At 39.3% G+C, this 19704-nt stretch overlaps 1 protein-coding gene across 5 annotated transcripts in view; it reads right to left on the reverse strand.

Moving 5' to 3' along the window:
* Nucleotides 1–644: 644 nt before the first annotated feature.
* LOC131481164 (nibrin-like) overlaps nucleotides 645–19704 on the reverse strand; it is a 38402-nt gene continuing 19342 nt past the window's right edge. For 4 of the 5 annotated variants that reach the window (XM_058668842.1, XM_058668839.1, XM_058668838.1 and 1 more), the window contains 9 exons: nucleotides 16431–16528; nucleotides 15624–15753; nucleotides 13669–13935; nucleotides 11394–11838; nucleotides 7773–7859; nucleotides 6501–6653; nucleotides 4848–4961; nucleotides 1909–1958; nucleotides 645–797 (listed from right to left, as the gene is read on the reverse strand). In XM_058668842.1, the coding sequence (XP_058524825.1) occupies nucleotides 767–797; nucleotides 1909–1958; nucleotides 4848–4961; nucleotides 6501–6653; nucleotides 7773–7859; nucleotides 11394–11838; nucleotides 13669–13935; nucleotides 15624–15753; nucleotides 16431–16528 (1375 nt within the window). In that variant the 3' untranslated portion in view covers nucleotides 645–766. The remainder of the gene's footprint in view (nucleotides 798–1908; nucleotides 1959–4847; nucleotides 4962–6500; nucleotides 6654–7772; nucleotides 7860–11393; nucleotides 11839–13668; nucleotides 13936–15623; nucleotides 15754–16430; nucleotides 16529–19704) is intronic. The other variant, XM_058668841.1, reaches the window with a different exon arrangement.

Consider the following 19704-nt stretch of genomic DNA (forward strand, 5'->3'; position numbering starts at 1 on the left):
AATGCACTCGAGGCTCTGAAGGTCCACCTGATCCCGGGGCCGGCTGTCTCCACAACTTCTGCTCCGTCACTGCTGTCATCATCATCATTCAGATAATGTATTCTCATCCACACCGAGATTTCTAACTTGACCCATGGATTATCATTAACTGTGCCATTTAATTTGCAAACATTCGGTATTTCTTGTCTTCCTTTTCCAGTGTTGCCTGAGAATAGTCTCTGTGCAATGTTTTTGATTCTTCACACTTTGCTGGGTTTTCGCTGTGGCCAGCACATGCTTGCTGGAGATTTCCATACAATCCTCAGTCTCTACTACTAGAATAGCCATTTCATCTGAGTCCCTTCAGTTAAAGATGACAGCATGATGGAAAAGCAGCAAAAAAAAGTAAAAATGATGCAAATAAGCATATGGTCATATAAACTACTAAATGAAAATGGGCAAAGTCCAGAATATAGTAAACATTATGTTATTCTTGTGTAGAAAATTACTGAAAATGTTACAGGCACAGGAATTTGAACAGGTATGAAAAATCTCTGCAAAAGGGCATGGCATCAAAGATCTCTTTTTTTCCAAGCGGAATCCAATAACGAAGATTGCAAGAGAGTTACACAAGAAAGGAACAGAGTTGTGTCCATTGGATTAAACAAATTCAGGCCATAAAACATTTGTGACTTAAATTTCTCCTCTATACTAAATTTATATAACCCAGTTAGCATGAAGTGTTTGCTAGAAATCCTTTTTCACAGCTTCTTTTTAAGATCTTCAGTTATCTTCTTCTTTTTGCATTAGGATTATATCTGCAAGGAAAGAATTGGCACTAAAGGATGTTCAAATAAGGGATCATCATTTATTCTGAAAGCTTAAGACACACACACAACAGCCAACAGGATGAAAATGCCAATTTTATCCTTTATTAAAGGATTGGCAGTTCATTTTGCATTTATGCCTTTGATGTTGCTTTTATGAATATATTATAAACTGAAACAAATCATTAACAAAAAATGTTATAAAGCACTAAAATAATTAAAACAATAGTTTAAAAGTCACGGCATGTTTATACTTCTTTCAGTAAGGCTTGGAATGGATCCCACATACCTGTACTCAGAAATTAAAGCATACCATTTACACAACAGAACAGAATGAACCCAAAATAGAATTATAACTGTAGAAAAGTTTCTGCTACAGCAATTAAACAAATATAATTGGGCCACCTGACAGTCTCATTTAATCCTGAAGAAATCAGTATTAAACCAGTATAAAAGGCATTTTCATCTAAAAAAAGTTGACTGTATTTTCAAAATTAGAGAATCAACCAAACTGACTGTGAAAAGTACATGACTTTCTTCTGTCTTTAAGGTCAGAGAAAAAAAAAAAGATTAGGAAAATGCACCCTCACACTGTGTTTCTCTTCTATTTAGTATTTGAGCGTCAACTAAGACTTGTTTGGCTTATTAAATTTCCAACACTCATTACACTCCTCTAAAACCTCCCACAAAACTTAGAAAACTCCAATCTATTTTTTTTGCTTTTATGTATGTGCCAATTAAAGTTAATGTCTGTCATTTTGTCTTAATTCAAAGCCCCATTCCTTCATAAGTCTTCTTAAGAGTTGAAAATAAATCTCACAAATTGGTCAAGTTCAGCTAGCTGCGGGAAGTCTCCTTTTCCCTGCATGAGCCAATACAGATGCTAACTACCTTATGTTACAGCGCAACTGCATCAATCCCAAATTTGAAAACTATATCCAATAAGCCCAATTGAGAGGTGCTCAAATAGTACAAGGAAATAGGTATGTTAAAAATAAAACACTCGTAGTGAAGGGCCTATTCGTCCAAAAGGACAGAACAACAAAAAGTCATCTGTATAAGTAACAATGCAAAGTTTAAGAAAGCTGAAATCAAACTTTACCTAAAGAGATCATCAGCAAGTGATTCTTCCTTGGCGTGCTGAATTTGCACCTGTTGAAATGAACACACTTTCAAACATTTGCTCAGGGGTGAATATTAAGGAATGAATATCTCGGCAGACAGGTCACAGTGAGCTCTGGCCTCCCAACCATCTCCCCTTCCACAAATCATTTGGTTTCACTTCACACTGAGACTATCACTGCCCTAGTGCTTCAACAGAACAATTCTCTCATGCCTGCCTTCTACAGGTGTCCAACACATATTATTAGCTTGTTGAGTTTTTCATTGATCTTTCCAGCAGAATCCTTCCACTGCATGAAATTCCAGTGCACTCATGAGCCTGAGATGGGGGCGCTTCCCCAGTAGCAAATGGGCTCCCTTCCGTTTAGTCCCAGCTGAGGATGCTGAAGTGGCTGCTGAACTACCCCAGCCGGGCAGTAATTTTCACACTAAACTCATCAAGCTTCTAACACATTAGAACAGAAAAACCATGTGCTGAGGGCATTTCCTCAAACCCGCCTCTGATCCCTTCATTCGCCATCCAAAACCCTTCAGTGACTGAGTCTGACCCTTACAACGTGCAAATCCCTTGAGAAGCTGGCTTCCTATCACCTTCCTAATCACATCCTGCCTCTCCAGACCTGTTCTTGGGCCCATGCCTTCGCATCACTGAGCTATGGATGTTGTGGCCATTTGGAGAATGAACCAGCAGATGGAAGAAAATCCCTCTCTGTCTCTCCTTCTCTCTGTAACTCTGTCTTTCAAATAAAAATAATATAAAGCCTAAAAAATATGGAAAAGACATAGTAGATAGCAATAAGACAGTTATATCTTAAATGTAGAGACCAATAAATAAGCAAATAAATATTTTAAAAGCTATCAGAGAAGCTCCTAAAATGAAGCAGAACTAAATTCAAAAATCAAACTGTTATACTTTGTATTATATCAAATATTATACAATATTCCAGGAAAAAAACAGTGGAGGATGATCAACCCTGAGATCTACTCTGTTTGCTGCTGACTTTCATGCTTAAGATACTTCAAACACGCAAGTCATCCAGAAAGTGGAAAAACTGGACTATCAAAAGGTAGAGCAGGGGAGCTGGACAGAGGTACAAACAATACCCTTTGGGCTTACGGCAGAGAGACAACAGACAACACACTTTCTGTGACGTTTGCAGGGACACAGAAGAAAACCCAAGGGGAGGATGAACTCAGCACGAAAGGGAGAAACGTAAACCACAAAACACAGGACAGACCGCAGCATTGTGCGTGTCACGACTCTGGCATCTGAGAAAACAAGGAAATCAAAATTTTACGTTAAGCTTCTGACTCCAAATACATACTAACTGAGTGCTCCAAAAACAAATATCACAAGAGACTGTAAAATGGTCACGTATTGGTGAGCAAGACTGGCATATAGAGGCAAACTTTATTTTTTCTGGAGGAAATAAACTGAACCTACAATCCAAACAAAACACACAGATAACATTCCAAGCAAAGTGATCACAATCAGAGCATACAAAATAGATACTCTGGAAAAAAGGGCAAAAACAGATCAAGGATCAAGAAATACTAGGTACTGATCTCACAGGCAAAGGAAACAGGAACTTTAAAGAATCAGTAGGAAACAAGAAAGTTTATAGAAGAATGCAACAGACTCCCGGTGATACAAACAATACACTAGGCTGAATTAGAACTCAATGGACTGAGGACATACCAACCAGAACTGAAGAAAGCAGCTGTAAATGGGGAGATGATCTGAAGCTATCGCCAAAAATAAAGTTCAGTGACATAAAGAAAGAAAACATGTAGAAAAGAGGTCAGGATGCATGGGAGAAAACAGTGAGAAAATCTAACTGACACCAAATTGGACTTCCAGAAGAGAACAGAGGAAATAAAAACTGGACTCCAGCTGTTAGGAATGTTTTGTTCTTAACTTGGATGGTGGTTGTGAGCACAGAAACACTCACTGATCTGCAGCTAACGTGCACTTGTTGGCACGCACACCAGATTTTAATGGTTTCCAATACTCAAAAAAATTACCTATGATAAATTTTCAGGTATGTAAATTACAGTTCCTGGTTTAAAACAGCAGGCCATCTATCAAATTTATCACTGATATATTTGTAATCACCTACAGAAGCCTACACACCCATACTTTTTGTGGCTGAAAACTTTTTCCTTTCTTTAGATTAGAATGTTAACTAACCCACTTGCTTATGTATCATTTTGTAAACTAATAACAATAAATTAGAATTTTCTAAAAGAAGTGATATAGAAAGTACAGATTAATCTCAAGGCTTCAGATCTCAAGTTTCTTGAATGATCTCAGGCTAGTTATCTTTTTTTCTGGCTTTAAGTAGCTGTTTTTAAGAGCTCAATCTTAAGAAAGCTGCATGTGTTGCCTTAATTTAAGATGATATGATGTTATATATAACATGTTATGTTATGAATGTTATATGTTGTGTATAAACTAAAATTGAAATGTCAATGAGGTGGTCACAGAAGGTGGCTAGGAACTCGCATTTACTTTTAACATATTGGTTACTCATCACTATGTCAATTAATTCCATAATGATGTAAATTTTTGCTGATGGTATGTTGGAGCTTTTAATTGACTGGGATGATACTCTGCTGGCTCTGTCTTCAGACCAGAAAGGGTATATACCTAAGAAGCCGTTGAACTTGACTGGACAATAAGATGCTGGACTCTATGTTTGGTATACGCTTGCAATGGGGGAATCTCAACTGAACTTGAGCTGTGGTTATGCAACAAGGTGGAGGAATCCACCATGGTGGGAGGGTTTGGGGAGGGGTGGGGAGAACCCAAGTACCTATGGAACTGTGTCACATAATACAATGTAATTAATGAATTAAAAATAATAAATAATTAAAAAAAAAAGAAAGCTGCATGTGTAATTTAAATCAGTAACTAACCTCCATCTCCTGCCTTAGCCACTCTTCTAACTCCGTATTCTTTCGAGCATTATGAGCTATTAGATCTGATCCTCCAATGATGTGTGGCATTCTTCCTGCTCCGGGAAACGTGACCTGTTAAGCAATAAAAGTAATATGGTTTTCAACATTTAACTAACAAACTACGACGATCATTGTTTCAAAAAAGTTAAAAAGCAAAGACTCAGAAGAATCAGGTATAACATACTATAAAATATTTAAATGCCATAAATGAAAACAAGAAATGAGCTAAGAAACACATGTGATTTGGCTTTTTATCTTTTTGAGCAATGTCTATACCTAATTTCAGACATGTCACTAGGATATATGTGCAGAGAAGATTCTCAGATTTTAAAATTGGAGTTGTTAGAATTAAAAAATGGATTTAGCTTATTATCTAGCAATTCAAACAACTCAAGTGAACAATAGTTTTTTAGCCTAAATATACTGGAGATGGAATCAATTTATACTCTAAATGATATTTTAACTATTTATAAATGAACAGTTTGCACCAAATAACGTCTGTGTGCAAATGCATTTTTCAAAGCACAACAACCACTATATTACTGATTTGGATAAAACTCAGATTCCTTTTAATTAGAGGCAACCCAGTACCTTTTCCATAGAAATTTTGATTTGAACACCTTGTGAAGTTTAAAAAGAATTTTAGCATATCAATATTTCTAATGATTTTTATATATTCAAACTACTTTCCAGGTATTTGGACTACTAACACTGTTTTCTACTGATTTATATACCAACAGCAAACACCACATTGTTCCCTGGTATCTTAATCAATAGTAAAATCCCGTCTCTTTTGGGTTTCTATTCACAAGCCACAGCTGTGAGTTGGGAAAGAGCAAGTGCACAAGTTAAAAGGCGTCATATGAGAGGGATCTCGTCTGAGCAAAAGAGATTGCTCCTGTCGGACGGAGTTCAGACCCCTCTAGGCAGCATCATAGCAGGTACAAATCAACCTGAGAAATGACAACAGTACACGCTCGCATCAGAGACAAAGAGTTACACTATGTCAGTTATGGCCGACACTGAAATAATGACTGTTCTCTGATCAAATGCATAGGGCAAAGGCCACCAGTTAGTGACAGGTCTGGATCAAGAAACAAAACTCCCAGAACAGATAACAAACTCACACTGATTGAATCAGTGATATCTCATTAGTTGCTCTAATCAAATTTATGTAATGTCAGTTCTTTAATAAGCAGGAATTCAGATCTGATGCAACATTCAGTGTCCATGAAGTAATGCGTATATCATGGTATTGAGTCAATGACACACATTATTGACACTGGTTCCCAACAATTTTAATATAATATAAGCCAGATATGTAGACAGGTGTTGTGATCCACACCATGGTATCTCACAATGAGGAAACTGTCTTCTCAGAATGTATCTCAGTGTTGTTAGGGATACATGACTGTGTTTCTATTCTGCTTTATAAAGGCATGTAACAATAGAATGCCTACACCCTTCACTACTGGTTGTGCTCAGCTTTTGGGTAGAAGAAATTGCATCCGTTTTGAACATAAGCTGCTCTCATTACCAGTTAATCTTAACAATATTTCAAAAAACATTTCAAACACTGCCCTCTTGTGATACACTTAAAGAAATAACTACCTTTTTGAATTTCTTGAAATTCTTCAGTTGACCATAATCAATATTTACACCTGACATATTTCTGGAAGTGGAGCTAACCACCAATGATCTAAATTCAGTCAGTAACAGCTTTCTTGGAAGCACCTCGCCATCTTCCCGAAGTTCATCATCGTTCTTAAATGGAGTCAGAAGGGATGGAAAAGGAGAAGGAAAATTACTTCTTACTTAGGAATTTACAGCAAAAACTTAGAAAGTCTGAGAAGACTAAGTTTGCTTTTGGTGCCTGCACTTTGTATTTGCAACCAAATCATACCTTCTTCAAACCCCCCAAATTATTAATTCAAATGTTTTATTACTTTGGAAACATTTAAACACATTGGCCTGTAATAGAAGACTAAAAAAATCATATGGGATTTTAAATTTAGTATCCTATCCTAATAAATAAATGGCTCACCTTCGTGCATATGTTCTCAATACAAAACCTCAGCATTGTCTGCTTTTCATTAGAACGGCTCACACAGATGATTACATATTCTACCTCAGCCACAGGTCAGCTACCATACTTAAGCATTCATGGATTCTTAGTACTTTTTTATTTTTACTTTAATACCTCAAAAAAAAAAAATCAATCTTTATCTTTAGACATTACTTCATTCACTCACAAGCCATTTCTTTTTCCAGATGAAGAGTTCTAAAATCAGCCTCAGGATTCCTTCAGACATCCTTCACTTGCTAACAGTGACCTCTGTTTCATGACATTTGTTATTAGCTACTTAGTCAGTCACACAGCACCACTGTTGAAGCTGCTCCTGAAGCTGCTAAACTGGAAAAACTCTAGGGGAAAGTGCTAACAGGTCTAAATTACAGGCAGTCCGGAAGGAAAGGAAAACCAGGACAGACAGCAAGCAAGGGTTCCCGAGACAGACAGAGCGCCGTCAGGGGCTCATTCTAAAAAGCAGCAGCCTGATACTTCCACAGTTCACAATATCTCACATCTCCCACCCTCCAGGATTCACTTTCATTATTTAAGTAAAGAACTGGAATTTTATGAGTATGAAAATGTCTTGCTCCAGGTCATGTACCTACTGATGTCACAGGAGGCAAGGAATGACTCCATACTGTCAGTTAACAACAGCGTTCATTTCCAGAGGAGGCACGAGGAAGAACAAGATCAGAGTTGCAGAAAGAGAAACAATTAATCCCAAGAGTGTCCAATGAAGGAAACAGATGATAGTTGCTCCCTACACATCAGATCTTCTAAAAATAAAATAGAACACATAAAAATTTCCTCACGTGAGCTTCTTCTTTGATGGACACTTCTTTGACTGACCACAGTGATTCTTGCTTGAGATCACACTTCTTCCCAATTTCACTTTCTTGCTATAGGAATAAAATTCATAAAATATTGTTCATACGAGTTACAAAAACACACATATTTACTTAACTTGAAAGGCAGAGTTACAGAGAAAGAAGCAGAAAAAGATATTCCTTCTGCTGGTTCACTCACCCATAGACACAACAACTAGGATTGGGCCAGGTCAAACCCAGGTTCCAGGAGCCAGGAGCTTCATCTGGGTCTCCCAGATGGCTGACAGCAGAAGATGGCCCAAGACCTTGAGCTACTTGCCTCCCACTCTGGAGCCCTAGAAGAACTTCCTGGCTTCACCTGCCAGCCCTGGAGGCTGTGACCACCTGGCCAGCGAACTAGCACATGCAAGCTCTCCTTGTCTCTGCCTCTCTGTAGCCCTGACTTTCAAATCAATCAATCAATCAATCTTAAACACAAACCACTGTCCACTGTGCAAGCCAAACAGACTTTGTTCAGGCCTATAGTAAGTTCTAGAAGCACACTGCGTTCCCCTAAAAATCATCTGCCATTGTACCAACACTCCCTTCTTCTCCCCTTCCCTGTGGAAAAGCGGTACCTATGTTTCTACATAATTGGGATGGTGGGAAACACTTGTGTGGCCTTGCCCTGTGATGTGACTCTTTCTCCTTCTTTAAATGCCTTTCCTCCTCCATCACCTCTGTCAGTTTATTCCAGGAAAGGGTCATAGGGCAGAGGGAAAGTTTTCCTTCATTCCTACAGCAGCAATACCAATAAATTGTCACTGTGCTTCCCTTTATCCTCCACATTTTCTAATTCTCACAGATGAGTTCTATAATCAAAAAACACCTTAATTCCACTTAGCTATGTTACAATGGAATCTTAACTCATATTTACAATTATAAAGTCACATTAAGTGTTCAACATATTTGTCTGCAATGAAAGTGGAGAGCATCTTGTATAGAATCACAGTGTCTTTCATACTGAGATGTCCAGATCACGTTCTAGGCAAAATCATATGACATAGTTTCCTAAACTTTCAGTAAAACTACAGTCCCTTTAGATACAGTGCACGACATATGATTGTATATAAAGTTTTCAATGTTACAGCAATAAATATTCACATCACTTTTGAAAAGGAGATTGGAAAGTGCATGTTTAGGAACTAAAGAAAATTAATGCTTCACTCACCAATTATTATGAGTAAATATGTGTCTTCAACCCTACTAGGTATGGCTACTTTAATATACACCCAGTTGCTATCACCTTCAGATTATTTTAACTTCATTTAGACACAATTATAACATAAATTCAATATATGAACCTTCTCCTACCTTACTCCTCTCTACATCCTCAAATCTGCTAATTCTCCTAGGGTTTTGGTTTTTTCAATAATAACATTTACCTAGTTATTTGAAACACAGAGTTCCTGAGAGAGAAGGAGAGAGAGATCTTCTACCCATCAGCTCGCTTTCCAGGTAGCTGCACTGCCTAGGACTAAGCCAGGCTGAAGCCAGGAGCTTCACCCAAGTCTCACACACAGGTGGCAGGGGTCCAAACATTTGGACCAATTCCACTGCTTTTGCCTGGCCACTGGCAGGGAACTGGATCAGAAGAGGAACAGCAAAAACAAACCAGTTCCTATATGGGATGCAGACATGGCAGGCAGTGGCCTAACCCACCACACCAAAACATCAGCCTCCAACATTTTATTTTGTAACTTAGAGAATCACATAATTATCAATGTGGACTCTCAGAATGTAAGCTGGGGGATGACCTATACTCTTTCTCATGTCTCATGTAAGTCTACCGCCAGGTCAGAGATCTTATCTCAAGGCCTATGAAAAATAACATCTCAGATTGCCTTGCATATTTGCATGTTCAGTCTCCAGTGTAACTAACTAAATGAATGAATGACATTCTGGGAAAGCTGACAAAAGAGATCAACAAAATCACAGGGCATCAACATAAGTCCCAGTATCTATGAGACCCACTACAGTTAGTGTCTGCCCATGTTCAATGGATATTTGCTAGTGCATTGCAGGTTGAGTGTAAATATAATGATGGTATCTCCCAAGTAATAGCTATTATGACAGGGTAGTGGAAAATGATATAAATTAAAACCAGAAGGAAAACTTTGGACTAGGAGGGTATAATGAGAGGAGGAAGAACTAGGCCATAGACGCAGTGGGTGCTACTAAGAAGAATGTTAACATGGCAGGAGGCAATTGCCTAGACTGTCTTGGACCTAGACAAGTGTTAAACTGTTGGGAGAAAAGCAGCCAATAGCTGGTGGGCATTCTGGGCCTGGATAATGCCAATCCAGTGTGAAGTAAACCAGTGTGCCAGCATAGCTGCTTATTTTATTGTTTTTAAAGATTTGCAGCAAATGCCACACAGTGGGACAGGGGACACACTAGCCTGGGAACCCCCTGCACACACTGGCCCTCAGGCTTACTGTGTGCTGCCCAATGGCAGGGGTGCTGCAGACTACCTGAGGAAGGGGGTCAGGGGCATGTTGCAGTGGGGGGCCCTGACAGCATGCCTGACAGATGAGGAGTGACCTCATAAAACTTCGAGCTGATAAACCTTGGAAATTGTCTCAACCCTGGTGCAATGAAGCTGACAACATCTCAGAACTAACACAACCACTCAAGTTATCCCCTTTGCAGCATTCTTCCCCACATCGGGGTCTCTAAGCTCTCATCAAATGACTGTCCCCATCCCTAGGTGCTGATGTAGTTTGACAGCAAGGAGTGACTCCCTTTCTTTCCCACTGTGGACACATGAGAAACAAAGAAAAAAGAACTGATACTTTTATCCCACCCACCTCCCTCCCCACCCTAACTGGAGGCCCACATGCTGTACATTCCCCTCAATGTTGTAAATAATAGTGAAAATAAAAGTTAAAACAGATTAGAAATAACTGAAAAAGAAGGATAAAATCGTTGCAGGAATATCACTAAATCTTCCATTTCAGCCAACAGTAAATCTATGGACATACTATAATCTGTATTAAGTCCCAAAGTAGAAAAAGCAGTTCTAGGGGCTGGCTTTGTGCTAAAGCGGTTGAAGCTGCACATTGTGTTACCAGTACACCATACCTGAGGGCCAGTTCAAATCCTCCTGCTCCATTCCTGTTCCAGCTTCCTGCTAAGACGCCCGCCTAGGAAGGGAGCAGCTTAAGTACTTAGTCCCCTGTCACCAATAAGGAAGACCAGGATGTAACTCCTGGCTCCAGCTTTTGGCTATGGCCATCTGCCAAGTGGGCTGGCAGCTGGAAGGTATCTCTCTCAATAGCCCTCTCTGTTACTCTTTCAAATACATACATTTTAGAAAGAAAAAGAAAGGACAGAACAGTTCTACCATCCACATAGTTTAGAAACTGCCTTTTGGAAATCCAGCTCAGGCTGGATTCAACATGTCACCACAGGGAGACCTGCACGGAATTCCTAGTGCTGAGACTGAGCCTGCCAAGTCCAGGTTGTCATGGCCACCTGGCTGGAATCACTCTCTCCCCCTCCTTCCCTTCATCACACCGCCTTTCAAGTAAATCGCTCAGTACATGAATTTTTAAAGACACTTACAGATCCTTTGTCTCTTTCTGGTGCTGTTTCATCATTGCGAGTGCTGCCTGTTTCCAGATCCATCTTGGTCCTTTTCCTCATATTGACATTTTCCTCTTGCTTAGGAGCATTCACTTGCATTTCCAACTCTGGTTTTGTGTTCTTCAATAACTCTTCCAAGACTTCATCTTCTATGGCCCGAAAATCCATTTCTTTTCTCTTTTTAGTTATTAGCTTTTCCGGGCAAAGAGACTGATGAGCAGAATTTTTCACATCAGATTTGAAATTGTTCACTAGAATCAAGTGCTCTGTTTTTTTGTCAAGAGGCTCATTCTGAGATAGATGCTGCTGTGTATTTTCCCATAGTAAGACTGGGGCAGGTTGGGTTTGTTCTAGAAGAGAACAAGACATTTCTATTCGTGCTGACTTGGATGAAGACATTTCTTGATCTTCTTCATCTCGTTCCCTTAGATTTCAACAAAGAAAAGACAAAAACAGATCATGAATACAGTTAAGTAATTTTTCAGTTAGGTAATAGTTACAGTTCCTTCCATCTAACTCGCAATATACTCCTGATTTCCATAATTAATACTATCACTGGAAACCAACCACAGACATTTGAAAGCATTTCAGTTACATACATTCTACAGTTGTGATAGGACTAATGGACCTTGTGGCTCAAGCAATAAGGAACTCCATTTTCTCTGCTGAAGCAGAACTGATAAATCAGTGCTGAGAAAAAGGTAAAAACAAACAAGAAAAAGTCTAAAAATACTCTGCTGCCAGGAGACAGCAGCTGATGTGTAATGTAGGGAATCGTGGGTAGTGAACATTCCCCAAAGGATAAAACTTGACAGGTTAACTCACTTTAAGTTAACAAATCAGAGTAACTAAATCTTAAAGATGCTACTGACGTTCAGTGCATTTACTGTGTGACCGGATCACGAAAACACAATGACCTAGGTCCCTGCTCTCAAGTGCTTACTGGATCAGTGCTGAACTGGACCTGTTAAGGTAATGTTTTAACGCTGATTCAATGTTAGGGTAAATGGCGGGCAGAATGACCAAGAGAAGTTGATAGTAATTTAGGAGATCAGAATTCAAACCAGGGAGCTGTAGCTCAGACAGGAAGGGAAGGACTGAAAAGATACTGAAAAGCAGAAGCCACACATGTTTTTTTGAGAGGCACAGGAGAGTTAATCACAAGGGAAATGACCACAAACAAAACATAACAAAAACAAAAAACCCAGAATGACCTCCCCCAAAACCAGAATGCATACAAAACATACACAAATGTGTAAAGCAACTCTCAGGGCCAAGTCAGACAGACCAAAGAATCTGGATAGGCCACTATTGTGAAAAACAAATGAAGACTACAATAAAGAGAAAGATTTAATAGTTAAGCACTAAGCAACTGTGTCCAAGAATGTCACTTAAAGATGATGCATTGCTGGTTACGAGACAAGCCCTACAGAATGGCAGAAACATCAATGATCTGCTTTCAGAAAATACTCATTGATTGAAAGGTAGACACACTTCATGACAGAGTGATATAGACAGATTTCTTTCACACGTTAGTCAATTCCCCAAATGGCTGTGCAGGCCAAAGTCAGAACCCTGCAATGCCATGCAGCTCTTCCACGTGGGTGGCTCGTGACCAAGTACTAGTGACCTACACCAGCAGGTAGCTGGACTGAGAGCAAAGCAGCCAGGACTACAACCGGAACTTACTGCAAGCAGCAGCTGAATGCACTCTGCACAACAATGCTACTCCAGCAATAATCATCTTGAACAGCTTCATGGTGACTTAAGAAACAAAAGGGAAGGGGCCAGCATAATGGCTCAAGTGGCTAATTCTCTGCTGGCAGCGCTGTCATCCTATATGGGCACCGGTTCATGTCACTGCTGCTCCACTTCTCATCCAGCTCCCTTCTTATGGTTTGCAAAGGTGGTGGATGATGGCCTACATCCTTGGGACTGTGCAACCCACATGGGAGACACAGAGGAAGCTCCTGACCTTGCCTTCAGATCAGTTCAGCCCCAGCGCCTGCAGCCATTTGGGGAATGAATCAGCAGATGGAGGATCTTTCTCTGTCTTTCCTTCTCTCTGCAACTTTGCCCTTTCCAAGAAAAATATGCAAAATCTGCTAAAAATTCCACAAAAAGTAATTTCATCTAAGAGAATTATTATCCACAAGCACACACAGAGGCAAAATAGGACTGAAACAATGCCAACTATATAATAATAGAAAAGCAATATTTTCTAGAGACACAGAAAAGTCATCTAAAAATTTACCTTTTTTTAGGAAATGGTTGAAAGTAGTTTTTGATGGAGTTAGTCTGCTGCGCAGAAGCCCATTTTCTACCTTTATGTTCACCTGCAAACTTTGTGGGTGAACCTTGAGAGTCTGACGTTTTCTTCCTTTCCAGAGCATTTGATCCTGTATTATGAGAACCTGTTTGGGGAGGCTCCCTTACAATGGATCTTTCCTGTGGAAGTGTTACAGACTTTTCTTCCAATCTGCACATCTGGATTTCTTTTGGCCTTTCACTCAAATCCATACTGCAGCAAAAGAAAAAAAATGCAAGTAGGTAATCAAGTTTACAGCAAATTTATCTACAAATAAGGATCTTGGAAAAGTCTAAAGTGATGTAACTTTAGGAGCAAAGTCCTGACAGACACTATTTCGCTGGACTGATGTTACCATCCAAGGGAGCAGCTACGGTCAGACAAGCCCCAGGAGGAAGAGCTTCATCCTCACAAGCATGTAGTTTCAGGCATGCTCTAACAGATAAACAGCCTACACAAGGAAAATCTACCTTGTCTCTTACTATAGATCAAATGAAGTGATAATCCTAGATAATGCTTATTTTATTTCTAAGTAAATGTGCCATAATAAAAAAATTAAAAATGAGAAAAATCTGTCATTCCAATATCACATGTAAAGAGCTATTTGTATCATTCTAGATGGGTTGATGTTGATATTCTAGCTAGATGGCATCTCTAGAATAGAACAGAACTCCATACACTGGCAGAACATAGTTTAAAGACACAGTTTTACAGCATATGGTTGAATAATGCCAATGCTATTATTTTCACACACACACTCACCCATAGCACAACAGGTAAACTTATCATTCAGCATCCAAAAGAGTCTCTGTTTAAAAAGTTAAATCTGGCCTCAATATAAATGTAAGTATAGCAATAACTAAATACAGTCCAATATATGAGTAAGGATAGCTCAAATATCTTAATATGAACACTTCATTGAGGAGTATTCAAAATAAAATACACTATCTTAAATAAAAAGTATAACAGAGCATACATAAACAAGCTAATCTAATGCATTCCAAAGAAAGTCATCTCAAAAAAAATAAAACCCCCAAACCCTTAACAAACATAAAGGCACTAAATAAGCTATCTTTATAGTGAAATATTTAGTGATTAGATGACTACAATTGTAAATAATTATGTCAATGGGGGCCCTTTTTAAGAAACAGAGGTAGTTCTACGGGGTCCCTGGCCTCTTGTCCCTTCCCTCTCCCCCCACTTCTTCCCCTCCCGTTTCCTCTCCTTCTCTCTCCCCTCCCCTCTCCATCCCTCCCTACCCTTCTTCTCTGCTCTCCCCTCTACACCCCTCCTTTACTCTCCCCTCTCCTTTCCTCTAACCTCCCTACCTCTCCCCTCCTCCCCCACTGCACAGAAGAACGACCAATGTCCTGGATGGGATGGCGTGGGAAGCACAGACTTCATTATGCTGAGAACGGCACAACATTTGAAACTTACAAAATGTTTTCTCTGCAATGTTCCACTTAATCATTTTTGATCATAGTTGACTATAGATAATAGAAGCTCCAAATGCAAAACTATGGATAAAGGAAAACTACCATTGTTTCAAACTATACCACAAGTGACAAAGCTATGTAATTCTTTCTAATCTACAAGATACAACTGAAGGAAATGAAAAAAAGAAATTCACGATAAGCCAAGAGTCTACAGAGCTGGCTTCCATGTCACAAAGGCAAAACTGAGTAGATGCAACAGAAAAGTCAAAAGGCTAAAATACTTACTTGCTGGTCCCTTACAGAAAATTGATGACTTCTATTCTGTCATCTTCCCTGCCATCCTACTTTGCCATGCTTCATCTCCTAAGACAGGATGTGATAAAGGCACTATTTCTTCACCATATTAATCTATCATTAATCTAGTGAGAGCACATTGGCAATAGCTTATTAACACAGATGCCTTACCACGTATCTACTTGCTCTGACTCTGTGTCAACGACAGACGTTGTAGTGTTCACTGGGATACTTGGCCTTAGTTTTTCATCAACCAATAAGGCTTGTGAAAGGCTTGGCCCTGGAGTCGTTGTCTTTACTCCTGTAAATCACACAAGTGAACAAGTGGAAACAAAACAAGGCAAAAAGAATCACAAGGGCTAGAACCAAGAGAGACATTTAGTCTCTGCATTTCCACAACTACCACACTGGACCAAAGCACCAGCCTCTTCATCACCTTGAGCTTTTCACTTGACCCACCCTTCCACTGTAGACCTTAGGAATCCATTCTCCACACAAACCCAGGCTAATCCTTCTCGTCTACCTGGACACTCCGTCACACAGACATATAATCTGCCTTCTCCCTCATTCAGGCTGCACTTCAGTGAAGCCCCCACGCCTGCCTCGCTACAAGAGCTTGTTCTCAATCACTTCCTCTTCACCTTGCTCTACTCTTCTCTTTCTTTGTACTTGGCCCTATCTGAACTGAGGCAGTAGACTGCTGTTTACTTTTGAATCCTGAACTGTAGGATATAAAATTCATTAAAAGAGGCCTGCATTACGTGATTCACCAAGGTGTCTTCAACACCCAGAACACAGCTTAGTACCTGGTAGCCATGAATATTTATTGAAAGAGTTAACAAATGTATGCATGTATAAACAAATGTTTTAGGAGACTGCAAATGCGATCAGTCTTAGAAAGCATAGCAGTACATAGTATATATACAGACTATGACTAAATGATAAAGTGGCTAAACCATAGAAGAATGTTTTAATTACCTAAACGGGGCTGGTGCTGAGGATCACAATAATTCTCTGCAGTCACGAAAATAACTGCCAATCCAATTTCTGCTTCAGGAATAGGTCGAAGACCCTGTCTACCAGGACAAAATATTAAGATTACATCATGCAAAATCAATCTTATGTTTCTCCCAGATATCGTAATTTTTTGGTAGGAACAGAATTTCAAACACAGACCTAGCTTCCATTAACAATAATTGCATTTTATGAATTCAGATAACTATCTATAAAATGAAAAAAAAGGTCAGAAAAAGATACAGATCTTTATAGTCATAAATTTTGAATAATTTTCATAAGAAAACGGCAATTCCAAGATGAAACAAGAAGACAGTATTATAAATGAATCTATGATGACAATGATACAAGAAAAAAGGGAAAAAGGAAAGGAAGTAGAAAGGCCTACATACAAGCTATAGCTATACATGTGTCTGTACGTCAAATAAACTTCGACAACCAAATGTATTAAATATCCTCTTTTGGGGGCGGGTTATTTATTTTTATTGGAAACGCAGAATATCTTCTGTCCTCTGGTTCATTTCCTAAATGGCCACAATAGCCGGAGCTGAGGACATCCAAAGCCAGGAGCTTCTTCCAGGTCTCCCACCTGGGTACACGGTCCCCAAATTGGGCCATCTTCCACTGCTTTTTCCAGGACATTAGCACAGAGCTGGACGGGAAGTGGACACCAACTGGCATCCATAGGGGATCCTGGAGCTTCCCAGGGGAAGATGAGCCACATGAGCCACTGCCCTGGACCCTGAAGTATCTTCTTAAAGGAATCTCGTGGTATATTAATTTTCTGCTATTTTATACTGTGAATGACTGACTTTACAAAACAAAGACAAGTATAAACTGAACTTTAAAAAGACTTCAGGTACATGTGTAATCCTAAAAATTTTGTACTAAAACATTTTTTAGACATTATAATCAGCTGATCACATATACCTATGTATCTTTTTGGCAACATAAAGCCAGTATTTAAATGCCCTGTTAAGCTTTAAAACTATTCATTATAATGTGCAATTCATTCTAAAGAATCAATACTTGAAATACTTAAGTATTAACAATGGTATACAGAAAACACATCGCTCTAAGTGGGAAGACAAAAGAAGCATCTTTCATATGATTAAAATTGTTTAATATTTCTCTGACAGGCAGACACAGAGTTTGCAAGCTTTGACCCACTAGCTCATTTAAATAGGCACAATGACTGGGGCTGGGCCACTTGCAAGCTCATTAACTGAGGAAGCAATCCAGCTCTTCCATGGTTTGGGCAGCGGCCCAGTTACTGGACACTGTTGCTTCCCAAGATCTGTACTGTTGGGAAGCTAGAGTCGGGAGCCAAAATAAGGAACTGTATCCAGGCACTCTGACGTGGGAGAGTGGCATCTTCATGACAACATTCAGCTAAAGGCCTGCCCCACTGCTTCTGAAATCAATAAAGAGAGTAATGTGGTCACCGTTACTACATTTATTCAACACTGCTCTCACGGCCCCAAATAGAACAAAACAAAAAAGGAGAGAGAAAAAAAAATAGACGAATCAGAGGCTCAGGGATTAGGAGAGAGAGCAGAAATGTTATTATCTGTAGGTACAGTTTATACAAAACAGGATATATTACTAAGGGTGAAAGGGGAGTCTAAGGAGTGGCTACACACAGGATGAATATCTAAATGTCAACACTTTACATACATCAACAGCAAATAACCAGAAATACCATCAGGGAGACAGTGTCATGCTTTTGCAATAGTACCTTAGGGTACAGACTATCTACAAACGAGTCTAACAAAAACATTAAAATGTACACATAACAAACACAAACTTATACTGATTTATAAGGGATTTTAAAAGGCCAAAGTGAATGGTTAGGGACATCACATCCAGTGACACTAATCAACACCTAATTCTACTCCGTGCACATACATTCAGTGGAATGCCAAATAGAAGTTCCAACACGGGTTTTGAGATTGTGATTCTAAACATACATGGAAAATTGAGAAGCTAACAATAGCTGGGATGCGTCTGAAGAAGTGGAGAAAAAGTCTCCCAGCAGAGAGGAACTCACTGAAGTAACAGCGATTACAACAAAGTGGTAAATGTGGTCTGACACACTCATCAATGGAATAAAACAAAGGTAAAAGCATAGCTGCACATGAAGGAACTCTGTTATGCAACAGAATTAACTTCAGAAATTAAAAAAAAAACCAACTTTCAAAAACAAAATAAGACTAGTAAAAAGTCAATAACACATGAGCATTTTCTGACCTACAAAAATACTTCTTAAACATTAACAAAATCACTGACTACAAAAATTGTCAATTTCACTACAATAAAATTAAGGGCTTTTTATTTATCATCACACTAAAAACACAAGCTCCAAAGTTACAAGTTGTACACATTTCACAGATCTTGCAATACTCCTAAGTAAACAGACAAACAAAAAAGAATTCATAGAAAGTTTCTATAAATGTAAAAGAACACAGAAAAATGTGAATACTAAGATGGCCTGTGGGCCCAGCACGATGGCTCAGTGGCTAAATCCTCACCTTGCAAGCGCCAGGATCCCATATAGGCATTGGTTCGTGTCCTGGCTGCTCCACTTCCCAGCCAGCTCCCTGCTTGTGGCCTGGGAAAGCAGTCCAGGATGGCCCAAAGCCTTGGGACTCTGCACCTGTGTGGGAGACAGAAAGAGGCTCCTGGCTCCTGGCTTCGGATGAACTCAGTTCTGGCTGTTGTGGCCACTTGCTGTGTAAGGCAGTGGAAGTAAGATCTTTCTTTCTGTGTCTGTCTGGTTGCCTCTGTAAATCTGCCTTTCCAAAAATAAATAAATAAATACATGAATCTTCACCAAAAAAAAAAGGCCTGGTATTTGCACCAGACATTTATTCTCAAACATTTATTCACAAATTAACCTTTACATGAAATGTTCCTAACAGTCTATTTTTAAAAAATACTGTATTTTTTTTTACAAAGACTGTAAAGAATACAAATATTCTCTGATAGTTGAAGATTTAACCAATAGTTAAGATTTTTTTTCTTTTTTGAATTTGAGAAGGACACAACGGAGAGTCCACAGCCAAGTCTGTGCCAGGCCAAAGCTAGGAGTCAGGAACTCCATTCTGGTCTCCCGTATGGGCAGTAGCAGCCCAAGTACTTGGTACATCTTCTGGTGCCTTCTTATGTGCCTTAGCAGGAAGCTGGATCTGAACTGGAGCAGCCAGGACTGGAACAAGCCCTCTTAGAAGGCATACTG

Source organism: Ochotona princeps, chromosome 9, assembly GCF_030435755.1.
Source record: "Ochotona princeps isolate mOchPri1 chromosome 9, mOchPri1.hap1, whole genome shotgun sequence".
NCBI lineage: Eukaryota > Metazoa > Chordata > Mammalia > Lagomorpha > Ochotonidae > Ochotona > Ochotona princeps.